The 24652-nt window shown below is 28.8% G+C and overlaps 5 protein-coding genes and 1 long non-coding RNA gene across 6 annotated transcripts; 3 read left to right on the forward strand and 3 right to left on the reverse strand.

The window, feature by feature from the left end:
* Positions 1 to 36: 36 nt before the first annotated feature.
* Positions 37 to 1356, reverse strand: LOC128964971 (putative uncharacterized protein DDB_G0274435). The gene is made up of 3 exons (XM_054311626.1): positions 1303 to 1356; positions 192 to 1231; positions 37 to 93 (listed from the first exon to the last, which is right to left on the reverse strand). Exons 2-3 carry the CDS (start codon positions 1146 to 1148, stop codon positions 37 to 39), a joined length of 1014 nt encoding a protein of 337 aa, XP_054167601.1. The 5' UTR covers positions 1149 to 1231; positions 1303 to 1356.
* A 1800-nt stretch (positions 1357 to 3156) lies between these two features.
* Positions 3157 to 4246, forward strand: LOC128964994 (oocyte zinc finger protein XlCOF8.4-like). Its single transcript, XM_054311649.1, has one exon. It carries the CDS (start codon positions 3188 to 3190, stop codon positions 4244 to 4246), a length of 1059 nt encoding a protein of 352 aa, XP_054167624.1. The 5' UTR covers positions 3157 to 3187.
* A 668-nt stretch (positions 4247 to 4914) lies between these two features.
* Positions 4915 to 8534, forward strand: LOC128964972 (zinc finger protein 91-like). The gene is made up of 2 exons (XM_054311627.1): positions 4915 to 6633; positions 7191 to 8534. Exons 1-2 carry the CDS (start codon positions 4981 to 4983, stop codon positions 8532 to 8534), a joined length of 2997 nt encoding a protein of 998 aa, XP_054167602.1. The 5' UTR covers positions 4915 to 4980.
* A 353-nt stretch (positions 8535 to 8887) lies between these two features.
* Positions 8888 to 9758, reverse strand: LOC128965004 (uncharacterized). The gene is made up of 3 exons (XR_008484679.1): positions 9662 to 9758; positions 9378 to 9434; positions 8888 to 9084 (listed from the first exon to the last, which is right to left on the reverse strand). It is a non-coding gene; the product is annotated as an uncharacterized LOC128965004 (long non-coding RNA).
* Positions 9759 to 10952: 1194 nt separating this feature from the next.
* On the reverse strand, positions 10953 to 12417 carry LOC128965001 (uncharacterized). Its single transcript, XM_054311657.1, has 4 exons — positions 12318 to 12417; positions 12043 to 12102; positions 11605 to 11655; positions 10953 to 11110 (listed from the first exon to the last, which is right to left on the reverse strand). The coding sequence occupies exons 1-4, from the start codon at positions 12376 to 12378 to the stop codon at positions 10953 to 10955; spliced, it is 330 nt and encodes a 109-aa protein (XP_054167632.1). The 5' UTR covers positions 12379 to 12417.
* A 3579-nt stretch (positions 12418 to 15996) lies between these two features.
* Positions 15997 to 18948, forward strand: LOC128964973 (putative cytochrome P450 CYP13A4). The gene is made up of 4 exons (XM_054311629.1): positions 15997 to 16028; positions 16101 to 16254; positions 16961 to 17667; positions 18161 to 18948. The coding sequence occupies exons 3-4, from the start codon at positions 17076 to 17078 to the stop codon at positions 18946 to 18948; spliced, it is 1380 nt and encodes a 459-aa protein (XP_054167604.1). The 5' UTR covers positions 15997 to 16028; positions 16101 to 16254; positions 16961 to 17075.
* The last annotated feature ends 5704 nt before the right edge of the window (positions 18949 to 24652 follow it).

The raw sequence follows: 24652 nt of genomic DNA on the forward strand, positions 1-24652 counted from the left end.
ACTAATAAATATTAATAAATAACTTATTTTTTTTAGTTAACTATCGTTTGCTTTCTTCTTCTTGATCTCCTCATCGCATGTCTTCAGTTTTGTCTTAAGAAAAAAATATTGAAATACAAGAGAAAGAGAGAGAGAGATTTGATATATTGAATACAATACTTACAGAAAATGAGATAATAAATCATTAATACCTGTAATCCTTGCCAAACACCACCACTACTCCATGGCTGAGAGTCGATGGCCTTATTTATCGGTATATGTTTGCGTAGACAGCCATCGATACCAAGTTGACAGCCTTTGGATAGTCGCCAATGAAAACACTCGTCGCTTGTCGTCTCGACAATTGTTTTTGCCATTTCCATCGACAGCTGTTCTTTGTTCTTCATCTGAGACCAACTCAATGCAAATCTTATTTTCAACGGCATTGTCGTATCCCTTAAACAATTCAGATAACGATATTGTTGTTCATTCACTACTAGATCAACGATGGCATCAATTGGCGACTGACTGTTGTCGTAGCTGACAAACAGTATGTTTTTATCGATAACCCTATAGATTGCCGCTAAGTATCCATATTTTCTGAAAATCTGTTTGAATTTATCCATTGAAACCACTGTTGAAATGTTACAAATCCAGAGTCCATTATAACCCATCAGATTGGTTGGCCTTTGACTAGTGGTCATCATCGGCGGTGATTGCGGCGACTGCGGTATAATGACTGTCGTATTATTATTATTTTGATGATTGTTCAACACTTTGGTCACTTCGTCRACCAATYGTTGCATCTGTTGAACCAATAGATGATTTTCTTGACGCACATCTTCTACTACTTTAGTCATCGCCACCGACGATGAAGAAGACGACGGCGTCTGTTGTTTGTTGTCACCATCAGTTAGCCGGCGCTGATGATTGTCATTGTTGTTGTTGTTGTTGTCGTCGTCGACGACGTCCAATGAGTCTAACTTCTCAATCAAAGTCGCCTTTTCTTTCTTYAGTTCTTCATTTTCATCCGTCAACTGTTTGTTTCTAACTCTTAATCCATTGATTAGTCGTTTCAATTCCATGACATACGTTCCGAATCCGTTTAATATATCTTCGCAAACTTTATCTTCATCGGTCATCATCATCGACATCGTCATCATCAGCATCGATGGTATACTACAAAAAAATCTGATGCAAAATAGTATAGGATATATACAGACACTGTGTGTGCGTGTGATTTGACCGCAAACTAAAAAAAAAAAAAAAGTTTTTAATAACAATGGGATCAACTTATAGGTGATGTATGTGTGGATATAAAACTTTTTTTGTTGATGTATTGTTGCTGTWGTGATCACATGTGTTCAATGTGTTTAATAAATAATCAATAAATATATATATAAATAAATTTATATACAGTATATTATAAATTATAACTATTAGAAAACTATATAATTTATAATCCCATCAAATAATTATTTAATCCCTCAACAAAAAAATGCATTGTTTTAGTGTTAGACAAACACATGTTAAACATATATAACTGATTATTATTTTATCAGTCAAATACAATATACCAGTAGTTGTATGTGTAGTTCACTGATAAAAAATTTTCTATAATAAGCGTATTATTATTGATAATAATATGCATAAAAAAATAATTTKCAATGCATTAGTTAWTTGAATAATTTAACTATCAATATATAATTTTTATTTAGTAGTAGTTTCGTATGATATCTAAAATAAAACTGTAAACTATATATAAAAATTTTTTTTTAAAAGTTAAAAATCAAAATTTTATCTATAAATATCTTAAATATATATATCGAGAAAGTCGATAAATTTAATTAAGTTAAAAATATTTATTAATAATTTTTAAAAATTAATATTATTAAGTAAAATAAAACTATTTAAAAAAATGTAAAACAAATTATATATTTAATACTGTAATTATTTTACCCAATTTTTTTTTGGATAACAAGTTTATAATAAATAAATAAATTATTACATGAACATTTATTTTTTAATTATTATTAAATTAATTTATTTTTTAAAAAAAGTTACATTGTGCCAAAATATTAATATAATTTTTGTTTACTGCTGTTATGGCAACCATACATAATGTATATGTAATGATTATAAATGTTGTTTTTATTTACATTTATTATATTATTATTACAGTATTGTGTTTACTATTAATAATAATTAAAAAAATACTAAACATTGAAATCAATTGATTTAATTACTAAATATTATTTGATATATCATATGATAATATATATATATAATACATAACTTAATTAATAATGTATTTAATAATTAATTTAATTATATAATTATTTAAAGTAATTGTCTTTTATTTTCCAGACAATAGTTTTATAAAAATGAAGCCAAAAGTACTGATTAAAGATCTATTGGATGAGTTAAGTGATGAAAATCAGAGACTATTTAATGAATTGACAATTTGTCAACAATTGTGGCAATTGTTTGATAATTACAGACAATTGTTAAGCAATTTTAGTAYAAATTGTTTGTGTATTGAAAACAATACATTTAGACAACAATTGAATGATTTGGAAGTGCAATACATGTCACTGAAGAATAATATGAAGAAGAAATCGTTGTCGAAGAAGATATCGGCGACCGATAATCACAAGGAAGACGAGGAGGAGATAGAGGACAACAAACTGTTGACAAATCGGCAAAGAGTCGAGAAATCGACGGTTAAATCACGACTTAGAAGACGTGTTGTCGACGACAACAAAGACGACGACGACTACACTAGTGATACCACCGATGATAACAACAACAACAGCACATCCACTGATATTATTGTCGATGAAATGAGAGTTACATTCAAAAGATGTAAGACTACTAACAAAACTACTGACCGGACGCCCGCCGGCCGTAAAAAGAGTTTTGTTTGCGATTATAACGGTTGCGACAAACGATTTACGGAGAAAGAGTTTTTTCTTCAACACTATCGGGTAAAACATACAAACGAACGGCCATTTGTCTGCCAGGACTGTGACAAAGGTTTTCCGACGGCACAGACACTGAAAAATCATATGAAAACCAAACATCCGGCCGATCATGAGTTCCGGTGTCCGATCATCGGRTGTTCATTCAGGACACAAGTATTGCAGAAGCTGTACGATCACAACCAGTCGCACAAACCGAAAAACGGTACGAAACGGTACGCAAACTAATGCCACGAAAATATGTATGCGATTGGATTGGCTGCGGAAAGCCATTCTCGCAGAGAGCAAACCTCGAGATCCATATACGCAGTCAACACACCAAAGAAACGCCGTTCACTTGCGAAGACTGTGGCAAAGTATTTACGAATAAGTCGTGTCTGAAAAGTCATACGGCTTTACATTCGTCGGACATGAAGTTTATATGCAAACATGTCGGCTGCGGCTACAAAACTCGTACACCGCAAGCTCTATACCGTCACCAACTAACTCATCGACCGAAGCGGCCAACGATTATTGGCGAACAACGCCGAAAACGGATCAACAAATTGAATTATTCGTGCGAAGTGGTCGGCTGTACGAAACAATTTCAACGACACGAACAACTGGTAGCACACATACGCAACCGACATACCAATGAACGGCCGTTTCGGTGCGATCTGTGCGACACCCGATTCGTTATTGAACGCTATGTCGACATACATAAGCGTACGGTTCATTCGGACGCACCGCTGATGAAGTGTACGCTGGATGGCTGTGCCTATGAAACGCGTTTTCAATCCAGACTCGACCAACATCTMCGMAGACACGACGGCAATCCGGAATTTGTTTGTCCCAATCACGGCTGCGGTAAACAGTTTTATACAAAACGATCGCTTAATTTGCATCTGCAGTCCCATTCGGATGAGCGTCCATTTCCGTGCAATTGGCCCGGTTGTGACAAACGATTCAAAAATAATCAACAATTAAAAGTACATTTGGAACGACATTCGGGTGTCCGATCCTATCGGTGTTCACTACCCGGCTGTGACAAGTCCTATACAACACATAAAGGTCTGGAACAACATAGCCGATCGCATAGTATACCCTATCAGTGTACGTGGCCGGCGTGTGAGGCCAGGTTTCAAAATTCAAGTAAACTCAAGGATCATATGAACGGACATCAGGGTATCAAACCATTCAATTGTCATTTTCAGGGATGCGATGTCAGCTATAGTAGTAAAGATTCGTTGAGAATGCATTGGAGACAAACACATAAATATATTAAAACTTACCATGATAAAACATAGATAAATAGATAGATAAAATTTATTATTATTATTATAATTGAATTTGTTGTTTGAAGTGATATATTTTATTTATATTGTTTTTTTTATCATTATTTTATTCATTAGCAAATTTATTTTTTTTTAAAAATAAATATTTGTGGTTAAATTAATATTAATAATAAGATATATGAGCGATAAATAAAATAAATAAAATTATAATAATTATTTTGTATTTAATTATAATGTGTAATACTGTATATAAATTAGTAAAAATTAAAATATATATATATTTTTTAAATACTACAGTATTTACATGTTGTTATGACAACAACACACACACATACATGTGTTTGTGAATCAAAATATTATTATTGTTTTGTATTTACTATTTATTTAATAATTAAAACAAAAATTATTTGACATTTATATACTATAAATGCATTTTTGAATTACTTATTTGTAATAATAATTTTTTTTCAATGATTGTGTTTTAAAATATTTTCATAGATATTATAATAATTAAAAAAATAATATAATAATTAATAACAAAAATGAAGCCAAAAGTACTGATTAAGGATCTGTTGGATGAGTTGAGTGATGAAAATCAAAGATTATTTGATGAATTGACAATTTGTCAACAATTTCAGCAATTGTTTGATAATTATAGACAATTGTTTAGCAATTTTATTATAAATTGTTTGTGTATTGAAAACAATACATTTAGACAACAATTGAATGAATTGGAAGTACAATACATGTCACTGAAGAATAAGATGAAGAAGAAATCGTTGTCGAAGAAGATATCGGCGACAATAGATAATCACAAGAATAATGAGGACATGACTAGTGATGATAATAACAAACTGTTGACAAAACAAAGATATAAGAAATCGGCGGTTAATTCACGCATTAAAAGACAAGTTGTTGTCGCCGTCAAAACTACTGATACCATCACCGCTGATGACGACAACAATAGTGATATGAATGAAAGAGTTTTGTCTGAAGCCAACGATATTACCACAACTGATGACATCACTTCTGGCGGCAGTAAGAAGATAAAGAATTTCATCTGCGATTACAACGGATGCGACAAACGATTTCGTCAGAGAGACCATCTTCTGCAACACTATCGGGTGAAACATACAAACGAACGGCCATTTGTCTGCCAGGACTGTGACAAAGGTTTTCCGACGGCGCAGACACTGAAAAATCATATGACAACCAAACATCCCTCGATTGGAAAGGAGTTCCGCTGTTCGATCATCGGGTGTTCATTCAGGACACAAGTGCTGCAGAAACTGTACGATCATAACCAGTCGCATAAACCGAAAAACGGTACGAAACGTGTACGCAAATTGATGGCCAATAAATTTGTATGCGATTGGATCGGCTGTTCAAAACAATATTCACAGAAGCGTAACCTCGAGACACACATTCGTAGTCAACATACCAAAGACCGACCGTTCAGTTGCCAGAACTGCGACAAACTGTTCGCCAGTCAAGAAATACTCAGACAACACGTGGCGGCCWTCCATACGGATGGCGGCGAACCTAAGTTTATCTGTCAACACGTCGGCTGCGACTATAAGAGTCGTACGTCGGCTGCACTCTACCAGCACAAGTTGCAGCACCGGCCGAAACTAGTGAAGCCTAAAATAGTTTCGGCCAAACACAAGAAACAGTTGAAATTTGTGTGCGAAGTAGTTGGCTGTCAGAAACGTTTCCAGTGTCGCGAACATCGGTTGGCGCACTTCCGTAACCGACATACCAACGAAAGGCCGTTCAAATGCGATGAATGCGGCGCCCAGTTTGCCATCGAACGGTACCTTGACTTTCATAGGTCTAAGATTCATACGGACGCACCGGTAGTCCGGTGTAAATATGATGGCTGTCCATATGAAACACGTGTCGATAGTCGACTCGCTATTCACTATTTGAGACACGAAGACGTTCGGAAGTTTGAGTGCCAGTCAGTCGGATGCGGCAAACGGTTTGTTACTAAACGGTTGCTCGGAATGCACGCTAAGCTACACACTGAGGAGCGACCGTTTCCGTGCAGTTGGCCCGGTTGTGACAAACAGTTTAGAAATAATTTCCAATTGAAAATGCATTTGGAACGACATTCGGGTGTCCGGGCCTACCGGTGCCCACTGCCCGACTGCGACAAATCGTATACTACACAAAAAGGACTGGAACAGCATAGTCGGGCTCATACCATGCCCTACCAGTGTTCGTGGCCGGCTTGCGAGGCCCGCTATCAAAATAGTATTAAACTCAAGGATCATATGAATGGACATCAGGGTATCAAACCATTTAGTTGTCATTTTCAGGGATGCGATGTCAGCTATAGTAGCCGAGACTCGTTGAGAATGCATTGGAGACAAACACATAAATATATTAAAACTTACCATGATAAAACATAGATAAATAGATAGATGATAATGGATAAATTAGTTATTTTAAACAAATTTTTTGTTGTTGTTGAAAAAACATAAATTAGTTTTTAATATAAAAGTTTATAAAAATTTTTAAAATTTACATATTATACTGTAATACTTAATATAAAACTAATGTATTAAAAAAAATAAATTTGTATTAATTAAATAAATTATTATTGTCTATATTGTATATAAATTATTGAATACAATAGTATTTCAAAATAATAATAATTAATTAATTAAATCATTAAATAAATTATAATTTTCAATCAAATAATTGTAGTTTAGTTGTGTTGTCAATAGCAACGCCCTTAATATACTGTACTATATATGTGTTTAATGTTTACTATTGAATGACAACACAATAATAACAATAATAATTGACTGCAGTTTTCAATGTATTATAAATAAAATGTTTGTTAATATTAATCATAATTATGTTTAAAAGTTTTATAATTAAAATAAAAATTGTATTTTTTCTTAATGACAATTGATTGAATGAAACAATCGGATCAATTGATTGATTGATTGATAAACTGTTAAAAATAATGGCAAACCTACTGATTAAGGATGTATTTGAAGAGTTAAGCGAAGAAAACGATAGACTTCTGTGTGAACTAAGATATTGTCGACAATTGTCTGAATTGTTTGACAAATACAGACAATTRATGATTAAATTCAATACGGATTGTGTTTGCAATGAAAATCAGTCAAACAAAACACTGTTCAGTGAACTGGAAGTCGAATATATGACACTTAAGTCGCTGAAGATATCATTATCAGTGGTGTCATCAACTGATCCAGTAGTTGACGAGAAAACTAATGTAAAAACAATTGTTATGAAAAAAAGACAAAAAACTATTAAGAGATGTATTAAAACAAGTGATGACAACGACAACGACGAGAAGATAACGACGACGAAGAAGAAGAAGAAGTTGAATAAATTGAAGTTGAAGTACAAGAATAGGTCTGACGATAACAACAACAACAACAAGAAGAGGTCATCATTTCTCGATGATTATAAGCCACGACATCATCATCCGAAACAACGATACAAACTGAAGACATCGACTGTATTGCGCTGCCAGTGGACAGACTGCGACTATGAGCGCGTATTTCCCAACAAACGTCAACTCGTGGCACACGTCCGGAGCAAACATACCAAAGAGCGGCCGTATAAGTGTCTGCTGTGCGACAAGTCGTTTGTTGTCGAGTTGTATCTGAAAAATCATATGAAGATTACACATCCAACCGATGGTACGCCAGTTTCTGGTCGCTATCAATGCCAATACAGTGCCGATTGTCAGTATTGTACGAAAAGTAATGAAGAACTAGAGGCACATCATTTGCGCCATCAGAATCTCAGGCCATATAAGTGCGATGTCGACGGTTGCGACAAAAGCTATTTCCGTCGGCGAGCACTGGACCGACACAAGCGTTGTGTACACACCGACGACAGGCCGTTCGGGTGTGAGTGGCCGGGATGTGAGTCGAGGTTTAAGGACGAATGGCTATTGAATAGGCACAAGAAGATTCACGGCGGACTGCGGGCCTATCGGTGCGATTACGAAGGTTGCAATAAGTCGTACAACAATAGCAACGGACTGTTGCAGCACAAGAACGCCCACCGACGGCCGTATGTGTGTTCGTGGCCGGCATGTGAGGCCCGATTTGCGGCCAATGTTAAGCTCAAAGATCATATGAACGAACACCAGGGCCTCAAACCGCATGAGTGCCAGTTTGACGGCTGCGACGCCCGGTTTACCAGCAAACAGACACTCAGATATCATTGGCGACACATTCATCACTATATTAAGTCATTTACACACAACACACCAAAACCTGTTATAAACGACAATAATATTACATAATATTTAATTTAATTTAAGTTTAGCTAATAAATAATAATAATAATGACTAAAATAATTTCATACTACTATGTAATACAGTAAATGAAATTATTTATTTTTCTAAAAAAAATAATAATAATAATGAAACTTTAAATTATTAGTATCGTATGTACGCGCATATGTACTCTAAAAAAATCATAACATATATATATATATAAATTAATAAAATGTAAAATAATAAAATAAAGTTTAAATCAAATTTATTTCTGATTATTAAAATATATAAAACATTTTTATTTATAAAAATTACATTTAAATAAAAATTACAATTCATATAATATAAAAATCTTTTTACTTTACTTCAACAACAAGTTTAAACATAATTATAATTTAAAGTAATAACAAAATGTAACAATTTTTTTAAAAATTATAAATTATTATCCAAATAAGCCTTTAAGTTTTCCAGACAAACAATTTTCGTTAAAACTTTTGCAATCCTTTTTTAATTTTCCATTTTTTACATCTTCCTTACAAGTTTTAACAAACAAATTGCAAATTCTTATTATTTCAGCTAAAAATAAATAAATAAATAAATAAACAATAATTAAAAATAATAATAATAGCAACAAATTTATACGAAAATATTATTAAAATAAATATTTAATATATATTGTTTAATTGTTAAAAAAATAAACTTAAATATTAAACTATATTAAAAATAACTATACAATTAAACTGTATATTATATACATATATATACTGTATATTATATACATATTTATACTGTATATTATATACATATATATACTGTATATTATATACATATATACTGTATATACATATATATATGTTAAATAAATATACTTTTATTTCCATTTAATACCGCTGATTGATAACGATCGAATCCAATGGTTGTAATATCTTGTAAAATCAAAAAAAAATTAAAAAATAAACTAAAACATTTTTAAAAATAATCTAGAACATATTTATTAAAAATAATTTAGTAATTTACACAAAAAAAACATTTAATTTTTTTTAATTATAAAATATATAGAAGATCTGTGAATATTTTTTTTGGTGATTTAAAAAAATGAATCAAAAAATAATTTGTAAGAAAATAATTGAAATTTTTTAAATTTTCTATTTACCCTTTAATATGACCAAAATAATAGCTGAAATAATAAAACTGTAATATATTTGGGCTTTCATTTTGATTTTGTAAACTTAACAAATAAAATTAGTTAATTCAATATTTTAGTTATTAAATTAAAAAACAAAAATCAAATATGTTTTAATTTAAGTCAATAATACGTACTTAGATTTACTTATATATATAGAATTCAGGCATCACTCCAATGGAGGGAAGTTTCCTAATAAAATCCGGAATATTTTTCCTGGAATATTGAAAAAATGTTTTTATTTTCATTAGCATGTTAGATTTGAAAAATATATATATGTCTACAATAAATAATAACAAAACTTAATTATTTTATCCATAAATTTTAATTGAAATATTTAAAAAATATATTTAGTGAATTTAGTGAATTTAGTGATACTATTTAGACAATAATAAAAAAAACTGTTTAATAATAAATTTTTATTAAAATGCAATAATAAAATTTGTTTAAAATTCAATAGGATAAGGAAATAGTTTCCCGGGAAATTTCCAGGAAGCAGGAAAAAATTAAGGGAACTTTTGGACTATAAAACTACTTATGAAAATTTGTACGAACCCTAATTTTATTTTTATTTATTATAACTTGTAATTAAATATTTGTTGTCTTTAAAAAAATTATTTTTTAATAAAATTTTAGTAAAATATTATATATTGATATTTTCACTTGTTTTATCAAATGTTTTCTAAAGTGATTTAATAAGTATATAATTACTACTAAAATTTTAAAATAAAATATTCGTTTTTGTTTTGATTTTATTAATATTTGATATTTTTCAAGATTTAAAAAATGACAAAATTTTTAAAATAAGTTTTATTTAGTTTAAACAAAAAATGTTTAAATTAGCATATTAATAATATATTTAAAAATATAATTATAAACTTAGTTTAATAATAATAATAATATTTATTATATTCTTTAGAAAATTTTTGCTGTCTTTTTATTTGAATAAAAATAAAAACAAGTAGTTTTATAGATTAACATAAACAAAGATTAATTTTTACATATTTTTAAAAATAAATAGTACTCATTTTATGCATTGGTATATTTTTAAATAATATTTTTTAAGTGTAATATATAAATTTTTATTAAATAAACAATTAGTAATAGTGAAAAAATAAAATAATTTTATTATTAATGAATAATTATTTAAAGTAAATCAATACATTTTGATTAATAAATTTTTTTAAGATAAAAAATAAAATAAACAATTTTTTATTTGATTAATCCAATGTTTGTTCTTATTTTAATTTTTTTCCAAATTTTAAGTTTTACTTTGATTTGATTTAAATGGGTTTTCTTTAAGACATTTATTATAAAAATCAGTGCATTCCTTGTGTTTTATAGTTTTGTCTTTTTTACCCAAATTTTGTTTATCATTACAAGTTTCCTTAAGAGTAGTACATATTTTGTTTATTTCATCTAATCATTTATGAAAATAAAAACATTATTTGTTATTTTGAAAAAAATTATGATAATAAAATTAAATTTATTAAAAATAAATATAATATACATTGAATTTTTATAATTAAAATTTTATTGACCAATAAAATGTCAGAATTATTATTTTTAATTTAAATTTATCTAAAATAGTAATTTAATTTATTTTACAAATTATTATAATAAATTTTTTGTATATAATTAATACTGATTTTTTATTGTTGAAAATATCTATTATAAAATTTTTAAAATTATATAATTATATTTTTAGAAATACTAAACTATAATGTAATGAATCAGACATTAGTATTGATCAGAATTATATATATATATATATTTAAAAATATTTAATATATATATATTTAAAAATATTTAATAAAAATATTTAATATATATATTATATAATATATTTAAATTTTTGTTTTATATATAATACAAATTTATATATATTTTTTTGGTTTCTAAATTGTATTTACCTCTTTTATTCTCTTTAACTAATTTATCGTATTTTACTTTCATCAAATCATCTAAAATAAATAAAATAATATTAATTTGAAGATGATGATAATATATATATCTAAATTATTTAATTATAATTATATTAATATGTTTTTTAAATTAAAATTTGTTTTGTAATAATAATGAATATTTTTGAGTAAAAATTCTGTTTTTCAATAATATTTCTAAAATATTTTTTCAGTGATAAAATTTTATACCCCTTATGATTCTACTTATGTAAATAATATCTATTATAATCTATAATACTATAAATAATTTAGAGACTATGGGTAAATAAAAAAATTATACTTAAAAAAAATTTAACAAAAATAAACTCAAATAACATAAATTTATACAGTACTAATTTTATTTATAGTTAGTTTTTTTTTTAAAAATGTAAATTAATTATTAATTACTTGCGAAACCTGAGACCGCTTTAATGATAGCATTTTGATCAATATATTTTCCATAGGATTCTATAATTTAAAAAAAATATTTTTATAAAATTATAATTAAATAAAAAATATAATTTATAAATTAACTGATATAAAATCATAATTTTTAAAAAATAAATAAATATATATATATATATATAATAATTTTAATATTATTTATAATAATAATAATAATAATATATTAAACAAAAAAGCATTAAATACAGTAGTAAAACAAAAGTATAAAAATTACTAACCGTTTAGTGTACCGAAAATAAATACAAAAATAATAAAACAATAATATATTTGAGCTTTCATTTTGAATTCCGACTTAATAAATAAAATCAGAAAAAATTATAATTTAACTTTATTTACAAAAAATAAAATAAAATATGTTTTATTTAATTATAATAAATTATGCGAAGTTTAGATTTAATTACATGTAATTTACTTGTAAATTGAAATTAAATATTTATTATGTGTTGAAAATTATAATTAAAAAAATTACATCTAAACTAATTTTATAGCACTTTTTAAATTTTGATTAAATTTCAGACTTAATTAATCATTATGTTATGTCTAATGATATAGATATATCATATTATGAGTATATTAATTACTAATAAAATTTAAATAAAAACTTATAAAAATTTAAATATAATTAAACTTAATTTTGTTTTTTATATATTCAGAAATTCAAAAACCAATATATAATATTAAAGTATTTTAATTTTTTCAAAATATAAATACTAAATCGTTATGAGGTTATTATGAAAAAAATATTAAAAATGACATAATTAATAAATTCAGGTTTATTTTGGTTAAAAAGTTATACAATTATTGTATTAATAATTAAATCATTATTTTTGTTGTTGTTAATCTATTACAAAATTTTGATTTTAATAATTTAATAATATGTTATATATATATATATTTGTTATTAAATTATCCATTAATTGTCTGAATTTTTTTTTAAAATTATGGTTTTGTTGGTCGTTGTCGTCCATATCTGGCCATACAGTCCTCATAATAGTTGGCACACTTTGACGGGTTGTTTAGATTTTGTTGACGACAAGCAAAGGCAGCCTCACCACAATATAAGGCTATTATTATTATTATTATTTAAAAAAATATATTAGTAGTTTTTTAGTTTAATACGTAATTAATTTTTTTAAAAAAATATAAATTGTTAAGTTTTAACACATACCTGGCTGTCCAGTGACCAGTGAACCATTGATTGCAAACATTGTAACTATAATAAGTGTAATATAAAACATTTGGCGATTCATTATGTTTTTAGGTGTGTGTGTGTGTGTGTGTTGTATTTAAAAGTAATTTTTTACGTTTATTTTCAACTAATATTTTAGTTTATACTGTATTTTTAAAAAAAACAAAAGTTAATAATGTTAATTTAATATTTTAGTAAATTTATATATTATAATATATAATGTATTAACAAAATTTATACAATATCCTTACAAAAATTAACTGTTAATAAATAAATGTATAATAAATGTTTTCCCGGATATTTATAATAAATATGTATTTTTGTAAATATAAGTTAATTTACATATAACAACAAATTTTTAAAAAAAAACTAAATTAAAAAGTTTTGTAATTTAAAAACAAAATGTTAAAATGTATTTAATAAAACGTATGTTAATTTTATTATTAATTCATTATAACATTTTTAATAACACTCTTGTACTCAAAAAAACATTTATAATATATTTATAGTTAACAAAATAATATATTAAATACTGTATATACAGTACTTAATATAAATTAGTTAATTAACATATATATAAAAAAATATATAACTAATTATACTAACTATAAAAAAACTAATAGTATTTATATTGTATTAAAATATATGTATTATAAAATAAAAACTATTATACAGTATTAGTAAAAAGCTATATATTTGTGGTAAAAGTATTATTACAGTATTTTTAAATGCAATTTTCTGATGATTAATATTTTTAAAATTAAAAACAATTTATATAGTATGCAGTGTCAGTATATTAATGATAACAATAAGTTATCATTGAAGTGATACAACACAATATTATTGTATGTAAGATATAATATGTAAAATATTAAAAATTATTATTGATATAAAATATAATAAATAAAATAGTTTTTAAAAAAAAATGTTTAGTTAAAATATAAAAATCATAAAAACCCATAATTAAAAAAAACATTGTTTGACCGTAAAATATAGATGTATTCAAACAATTTTCTATAATTAATTGGAAATAACTTTAATGAGATTATTATATATCTAAATATATATTTTTTTTGTTTGTTTAATATTTTAAATATAAAATATTTAATTAATACATTAATAGATGTAAATAAATAAATTTTTATATTTTTTTTATTAAACAAACAAAAAATATTAGCAATTATAATATTTTAATAAACATTTTATTAATACAAACATTTAATTGAAAGATTTTAAATTATATTTTAGTATAACTTTTATTAGTAATTAAAATTAATTAATTATTTTTATATTTAAATAAAATATTTAGAATTATTTATTTTCAACAGTTTTTTTTATAAAAAAATACATTTAAGTAAATAAATAAAATATATCAGAAATACGCATTAATTTTATATTTACCAAAAAAACAATACTGTAAATTAAAATATTGTATTTTCTAAAAAAATAAATAAAAAGTAACTAGGCCAAAATGATAATTGATAAATTTTAACTTAAACATTTTAATTATACAGTTACGTATATCTAATATTTAATTAAAACTAATAAAATAAAATATTTCTTTAGTTATTATCATTTATTATTTTAATAATTTATTAATTATTTTTTTGTTGGTATTTTTTTTTTGCTAAATACATGTTATACTGTATATACGAATATATATGTAGAATATATCAATTAAGAAATTTTATTTATTATTTAAAAAAAATGATTTATATTACAGTCTATCTGTTAGAAGTAGTTATGATATAAGGGTTCCCATATAAAGCATAAATCATTGACGTTATAGAGAGTTGATGTATGAAAATAAATTATCCTAAATGTTGATACTTAACTCAATTAAATTTAATTGAATTAAATTATACCATCTAAAGTATCTAAGTCTAACATCTAAATTTAACTTGTATAATAAGTTATAAATTTAATCACGTGACAAATTTTTTACATAATTATCGCATAAATATTATAGCATATATTTTATTAATTATTTACGCAATTAAAGTACTTAATAATAAGTAATTTAAAAAAAATAAATATTGTCTATATATTTAGATTTTAAAAAATTAGTACTAACTATAGTTTAAGTTAAGGTTCGGGTAGTCAGAAAACAGATAGTAATTAATTACTTTATTAGTTTATTACATTTAGGTTAGGTTGGATCACGTGATCTTTGCCATCCAATTCAACACGTTATTTATGTATATGGGGGATGACATCAGTGCTTTTCACCCCCTTTGGGAACCCTTATATCATAACTACTGCAATCAAACAGACAGACAGACAGACAGACAGACAGACAGACAGACAGACAGACAGACAGACAGACAGACAGACAGACAGACAGACAGACAGACAGACAGACAGACAGACAGAAACAATTTATGTAATATAAATCATTAGAAAATAAAAAATTTAAKAAWTATWAAAATGATAATGCACATATTTCAACGAGTATCTTAATGTAAAATATGTATATAGTTAAAATTCCATATATTATTTTTTTAAAAAAATTACTAAATGAGTTAACAAATAATAATGACATAAATATTTTATTTTGTTAAAAAATATAAGTATATATTTTTCAGTAAAAATTTGAATACAGTGTTCTATAGTTTAKTTTATTAATTAATTGAAAAATAAAACATTTTTTTTAAAAAAATTTAATATAATAAAACTAGTTTATAAACTATGGTTTTTCTTTTATTAATTACAACTATAATATCTATATTTGCTTTTATTGGTATAGTATAACAATGTTTACAATTTTTTAATTAGTTAATTATTTATTTTTATGATTATTATTATTATTTAGTATATAAAAAGCATTTAAAAAATGTCAATTATTGGAGTCGATTGGGCATAAAAGGACCCAGACCAGTGCCCATATTTGGAAATATTTTAGCAGTTTTAAGAGCAAAATATGACATAACATGGTTTAAAAAATATGGAAAATCTGGAATCTATGGGTAAATTTGATTTAGATTTTTTAATTTTTTAAAAAATTAAATAAATATAATATAATAAAAAACATAATTATGTAAATTTTTTAAAATGTTATAAAGGTATGTATTATATATATAATTATAGCTTAAAAACTTAATACTGTATATACAATCAAAAAAATATATACAAATTGATTGCGCGATTAAGTATTATAGTATCGCAACACAAAAGCAATAAATATTATCGTATTTAGCATTAGTTATAATTCATATAATTTTTTTAAAAATTTCATTGATATAAATCATTATATATTAAGTGGTTTTTCTTAGAAAAAAATTTTGTTCATAAAAAATACAGTGTAGTTATAAAACTAGTGTTATATATTATAACGGATTTTTAAAAAATTAATAAATAAATTACATCTACGTATAATAATAAGCTAATTGTCCGAATGATAATAGAAATAAAGTACATATTATAAAAAAATAAGTTAATATAAAAAAAACACGTCATTATAAAAATGTGTATGTGTAATTTATAAATAAAAATTAAAAATAAAAAGTTAAAAACGAAAAAAAAACATATATACAAATATATATATAGTATACAGTATATTAAACCCTAATTTTCTAATTACTTAAAATTAAAAACTATTTAAAAATAATTGTTGTTTCATTATATCTATAAAACAATTTTTTTATTTGACGGGACGGGTCGGTACGGTAACAGTCTATTTGAATTTGATACACCAGTGCTTAGTGTATGCAACTATCAAAATGCACACAAAATACTAGTCAAACATTTCGAAAGTTTCGATCGATTGAAAGTCGATTATCCGCAAGAAATGGTAGATGTGGTCGGCTTTTTGAATACCGATACAACCCGTTGGAAACATTTACGTACAAAAGCGTTGGTATTTTTTACAACCCGTCGCATACGTGCCATCTATGACGATGTTATWGATAAATGTTCGGCTAATCTGGTCAAACATTTGGACAAAACTATCGGCTACGGCCAACCGTTTAAGCTGAAAGCCGAATGGGCCCGATACGGTATGGACATATTCCTCGGTTATGCCTTTACATTGGACGGCCATATGGGTAACTATACTGATCCGCGACAACAACAACAATATAGGGAACTGGTGGCCTCGGGTATCCGATTGGACGATGATCTTAAATGGCGTGAACTAATTGTACGTTTGCCTGGATTTAGCCAACGGCTGGCCAGTTGGTATACGGGTACCGATTTGAACAAATCGTTTAAGCAAATGGAAAAAGTCATCAGTGCTTATATTGTCCAACGATTAGATAATAGGAAAGAGGGCGAGGATGTCGGGGCCGCTGATGATGACGACGGCGACAACAATCCTAATAAATATGATGACGAAAAACTAGATATTGTCGGACTGTATTTGAAATTAATTATTGGAAAAGGTTTGTCTGTTTTTTTTATTTATTTAATTATTTTTAATACAACATTATAATTAACATAACATAATAATTGTAATTAGATTTTTTAAAAATAATTTTAATAATAATTAATTTAATAATAATAATTAATAAATTAAAATTTTATTATTTTTGTTTAATTAATAAGTAATTTTTTATATCTATATTACTATCGAATAAATTATTTATTAGAGATAATTATTTAATAGTATTGAAAAGATGGAAAAAATAAGATAATCATAAGATAAAAAATTAATTGAAGGAAATCATTAACAATTAATATTAGATATCTTAAAAAACAATACCAATAAATATATTAAAAAACACATTAAAAATATTAATTTTTTTATTAAACATTTTAACTAATAATTTTTTTTAGAGAGCTATTATTGTTATATTTATATATTGATATACAGTATACAGTATTATTGCTATTATAATTATATTACTAAATATTTTATACTTTATTATTAAACAGTTAGTTCATCGGATCCGATAGCCATCCGAGTGATGACCTACTATGTGATCGGAAACTTTTTAGCCCTATTCGGCAGTACAGCCGACATACTGACCAACATAAGCATGCATTTGGCCCGTCATCCGAGTATACAGAAAAAATTGTACGCAGAAATAGTAGAGGCATTAGATAAGGGTAAGGATGGGAAGGATCAGGACGTAGAGGTGGAAGGGGTTAGACAATGCAATCTATCGTTTGATCAGCTGACACACTTGCCATACATGGACGCTGTGGTCAAAGAATCGTTGCGTATATCGCCCAGTGCTCCGCGATTTCGGCGGGTATTTGGCGGCAGTCGGGATAGTGAGGCGGCAAAAATTTTGCCCGGTATCCAATTGGAGCCGGGTACCCGTATCGATATTCAAATATCGGCCATACATATGGACGACGAACTATTTCCCGATCCCTACGAATACAATCCCGACCGATTTCTGACCACAAACGCCAATAACCGATTGTCCAATTTGGACGCCAACTCGCTGTTGACATTTAGTCTCGGACCGCAAATGTGTTGCGGCGTACGGTTGGCTTTTTTGATTGTCAAATCATTTTTGTCTCATATGATCTACAACTATCAGTTCAATGTCATCGATATCGATGATCTGAATCGACCGAAACTGTGCGACGCCCCGATATACCCCACAAAATTCATGAATATCAATGCTGTTTACAACCTAGAGTTAAAAAGTAGAATTGACAGGTTGAATATTGGGGGTGGGGGTGGGAGGGTTGTTGAGGTAAAGTGTTAGTGGATGGGGTGGGTTTGGTGGTGGGGTTGTTAAGTAGTGTTAATCTTTTTACATTAAGTTACATTAGTTAATATTAAAGTATATATGATTATATCATTATGATAAAATTATCTCATATACAGTATATATACAATTGATATAAATTATAACAATTACAATATATAATAGTATATATATATATATTTCTTAATAATAGTTATATATATAAACTTAAATTTAGTATTTCTTACATTAGTTAATAATCAATAAATAAAATAAAAACTTTACTAATAATTATAAATTTAATTAATAATTGATACTGGATTATATTGATATATACATTATCACATATATTTATATATATATATAATAAATAAATAAATAAATAAATATTAAATTAATGACTTATTTCTAAATATAATATATTTTTTATTTAATATAAAAAYYATTATATTTAATGCAAGTATTATTAATAACATGTATTAATAAATTGTAGTGTCCACTACATTACCTTAAGCTAATTTAGTTATAAAGTATTTTTGTGCTAAATTCTTAGTATTGCTTTTCAATCGGTTATATATATATATATACTAACTGTTCAACGGTTCCCACATTCAAACTATCCAATGATAGCTAACCATTCCCTATAACTACCCGTCCTCTCTCAAACACTATAAATACTGTACTACAGTATACACATACTTTAGTACAGTGCCAGCCGTCATACACAACAGTCATACCTGACTCTCACATATCATACTGTACTCACATCATACATGTGCTCCACTGATAGCACCATTTTAACCATACAATCCATTGTATCCTCAATTGTCTTAAACTAATCAATAAATTGTTATAATTATCTTATACCTGTGTTAATCATACGATTCATTACCATCGCTATTATCATCATTGAAACTATCACTTCAAGAGTCCAACCGGTTGTTCACATCATTAAAGACATACATACAACCCGGTTGTCCATCAACTCTAACCTACCGTTCCGTATCGCGTGATATCAAGAGATAGTACAGACATCCAGATTGGGATCAGCTCTAGCTTTACGCTTGGCCACCACTACTGCAAGTGATCTACCCTTTTATCATCCGATAGGTCTCATACCGACCCTTCAGGTGATAATCTATAAGGAATTGGTTGATAATCGGTTGTAGGCCTCATACCGACCCACGCATAACAACCGGTGCTCTCCTATTCCTCTAAGTTGTGTCCAAACATACAAACTCAGGCACAACAATTGGCGCAGTCGGCACAGATCATTAAAAGATCCTTATCTTCGCGTATTGGATGACGACTATCAATACAGGGTTCACTAGACACGGAACTCCATATCTTCGACGAGATATCTCAACTAATAGCGATTCAGACAACACAGTAACCAACAACACATCAGACATGTCCATCAATGGTGAAGACAACGATACACTAAATCTGGTTAATGCCATCGCAGACAACACAACCGGTATCTCATCTAATTGTGTACCAATCGGTACAACCGGTAACTCAGCCACCAACGGATCCTCTACCACTGGCTCAGCACCGATGCTCTCAGTGAAGATACCAAAGTTTAATGGTACTAAAGACTCATCTCTACGTATCGAAGCATTCCTCTTAATCTTCGACAGAGTCTTCGCTCATCTCACAGATGATAACAAACTCATCAAAATCGTTGAGTTCCTCGAATCAGACGCAGCCAACTATTACGGCTCAGACCTACTCATCGACACATCCATCAACTGGATCAAAGCTAAGCAACTGCTTACCAACAGATATACCCGACTGGACATTCCTCCAGAAGTGGCCGCCAACCGCCGGCGCCAACAACGATCGGAGTCAATCCGCGCATACTTCGATGACAAAATGGAGATTTTAAGACGCCTCCAAAACTACACCGACAATCAAAGAGCAAACCTACTCACGGAAGGCCTACTCCCTGAATACCGTGAATACTTCTATGGCCGACGCTTCAAGACTCCCAGTCAATGGCTCGAGATGGCTCAGGACATCGAGACCGACAAGCAACGAACCGGTAACCGCATCAACCGACCTCACGGATCATCACATTACACAGATGACAAACGAAATGACAACCGGTTACCTAAACGCGACAACAAAGACAAACTACGTCCGCCCTATTCCTGCCGCATCTGCAGAGATCTTGGCATCACTTCATGGCATTACCATAAAGATTGCCCAAATAAATCTTGTCCTCCAGCAGCCATCAATCCAAACACAGGATCCACAGACGGTCCACCTACTCGTATAACAGCCGCATCATCACATATAATACGTAGTAAAGTCATGGCTACCGAAGCCACACCACTGGATATGATATTGATCCCGGGCCGCATCAATCGGTTCGAGTTATCAGCATTCGCCGATCCCGGATCAACTGTAGACATCATACCATTAGATGTCGTCAAACACCTCCGACTCCATATCGACCGCCGCCGCTCTACCGACGTATCACTGGCGCGTGGATCAGCTCGTACTCTCGGAGAAGTCACATTTGACTTAACCATCAATCGGATGACCCGCACCATCAAAGCACAGGTCATCAACGGATTTCATTACACATTACTGCTATCTCTCCAATCTCTTGGCCAATACGGTGTCATCATTGACACACAGACACAAACCGTATCATTCAAATGGCAACAACAGAGAAACTCATCCACTTCAGGGACATCAACCGGTTACTGCAATCTCATCAGTCGTATACCTTCTCCAAACCGGTTGCCTAACAAATCCAATGGCCATATATACAAACAAAAGCACCGCATCGTAAAGATAGACCAACAGTCCACCGCACAGCGCACCCGTCAATCGCATCCATTTGCAGCCAAAGCTGCACGTCAAGTGAAGGATCACCAAATCCATGTTTCTCGGGACAGCCGTAACGCTTTACCGATCACTTCGACGATGAATACAGACGGAAAACCTCGCTTGTGTAAAGACTACCGTCCAATCAATACGACTTCTAATGCCGCAAGACCATCGCATCCATACAAACATCGGCATTACTTAAGGGACATCACACCTACTATTACCGTTACACCACTACGCGCTGTACATCCGGTTATTCGCCCTCAACAGTCCCGACTCTCACGCATCGATACATACAACAAACATATTTCCGGTAATATCCATTGCATCCCATCCAACTCTCCCAATCTACGATTCCGTAACACACGACTCCAATTACCGGACTCTCAACGCGGACATCCATCACAACCGGCTAAACGTCTCACTCCTGGTCCACATCGTCTCACTCAACCGTTTAACTCTTTGACCAGTCTTAAACCGCCGGGGAGTGTAGTGTCCACTACATTACCTTAAGCTAATTTAGTTATAAAGTATTTTTGTGCTAAATTCTTAGTATTGCTTTTCAATCGGTTATACAGTTCCTTATACTTACCGGTTGCTGACCTCAGACCTCTGGCACCAAACTAACTGTTCAACGGTTCCCACATTCAAACTATCCAATGATAGCTAACCATTCCCTATAACTACCCGTCCTCTCTCAAACACTATAAATACTGTACTACAGTATACACATACTTTAGTACAGTGCCAGCCGTCATACACAACAGTCATACCTGACTCTCACATATCATACTGTACTCACATCATACATGTGCTCCACTGATAGCACCATTTTAACCATACAATCCATTGTATCCTCAATTGTCTTAAACTAATCAATAAATTGTTATAATTATCTTATACCTGTGTTAATCATACGATTCATTACCATCGCTATTATCATCATTGAAACTATCACTTCAAGAGTCCAACCGGTTGTTCACATCATTAAAGACATACATACAACCCGGTTGTCCATCAACTCTAACCTACCGTTCCGTATCGCGTGATATCAAGAGATAGTACAGACATCCAGATTGGGATCAGCTCTAGCTTTACGCTTGGCCACCACTACTGCAAGTGATCTACCCTTTTATCATCCGATAGGTCTCATACCGACCCTTCAGGTGATAATCTATAAGGAATTGGTTGATAATCGGTTGTAGGCCTCATACCGACCCACGCATAACAACCGGTGCTCTCCTATTCCTCTAAGTTGTGTCCAAACATACAAACTCAGGCACAACAAAATAAGTACATTGTATAATAATTTAATAATTTTAATGATTTTTAATATGATTTTTTTAACTAATAAACTATATATTAGAAATATATAAGTTATATAAGAAATTATGAATCAATAATATTATTTTTACTATAATATTATAGATGATATGACTATTAATAATATATTAATTTCCAAGATTTATATTTAAAGTGCATAATTTAATACTTGTAAATGTTTTATTTGTACCTTAAATATAAATCTGAAAAATTAATATATTATTAATAGTAATTTTTTGTAATAATGTAACTTATATTATTACAAATTAAATTAAACTTWTATTATAAATTCATAGAAAATATTATTATCAAMGTTTTTATTATTTAGTATTTTAGCTATTRATTAMTACAACAAAACTAATAAACTTTCATAAGTTATTTTCCAATAAAAATAATTTAMTTGGAATATAAACTATGAACTTAAAATTAATATCTATATATATATATAAATTAATATTATAATTTTTCCATAATTAAATTTAATATAATTACAAAAATAAAACATTTTTAATTATTTAAATTATATAACTAAATATAACTAAAAYAAAAATAAAAATTAAAAAAACACCCAAAAACAACAACAATATAAATATAATTTTCTAATTAAATCGATTTAATTATTAAATTTTTTGTTGTCTTAAATAAATATTATATAWATTTTGTTGTTGTTGTTGTCGTCGATAGTTATTAATATTAATAATTGTTGYTTGTTGTTTATTTTTATTATTTAAATAAAACATTTTCAGTTTATCATKGACAAATATTACTAAATCACAGCCAACTAATAAATTAAAACCAAACCATAGACTAAATAAACTAGCAACTAGACATAGATATTCCTCCCAGGTATCAATATAGATTACTGGATCAGCTGATTGACTAATAGCTAGATGATGATAATGATGATGATGGCGGTTACCTTGATGATAATTATCGGTTACCTTGGTAACTTSCATTGATTTGACCTGTAGTTAGATTTATCATATTTAATATATTCCTGATAGCATTCTAGTCGATGATCGCATAGCTCTGTACACTCGGTATTATACAAATTAAGACTACTATCTATTGGTAGACTATCGACAAATCTTAACCGACTGGTCATATTGTAGGCTAACTGATCGATACTAATCCAAYCCATGTTATCCCTGTTAAACAAACTGTCCGCACATTCGTCCCGGCAGTCATCGCGACTTTTGTCAAACAAACACAACTGATTTCGATAACCGRAACCGTATTGTTGTTGTTGTTGTAGATTAACATAATTGGTAACAACTGTCCGATGATAGACAATCAATGAACTGGTATCTAWAGTAATAAACTGTAACGTATCAATTAGCTCCAGTTGTTTGCCACCGTAGTGTAGTCTAACCAGATAATCAAGATTGACGGGTCCGGTGCTGCTGCTGCTGGTGGTGGTGGTGGTAGTAGTAGTAGTAGTAGTTGCCGTTACCATCAATAAATACAAATCAATTTGACCGTTACGACTGCCGGCCAATAGTTTTCGGTCATAAAATTTACTGCTGATAGTCGRKTCGCTACCGTTTTCCTCCCGTGA

The sequence above is a fragment of the Oppia nitens genome, unplaced genomic scaffold (genome assembly GCF_028296485.1).
Source record: "Oppia nitens isolate AA-2021 unplaced genomic scaffold, nextdenovo-longstitch-racon4-pilon3 scaffold15_pilon_pilon_pilon, whole genome shotgun sequence".
In the NCBI taxonomy this organism is placed as follows: Eukaryota; Metazoa; Arthropoda; class Arachnida; order Sarcoptiformes; family Oppiidae; genus Oppia; species Oppia nitens.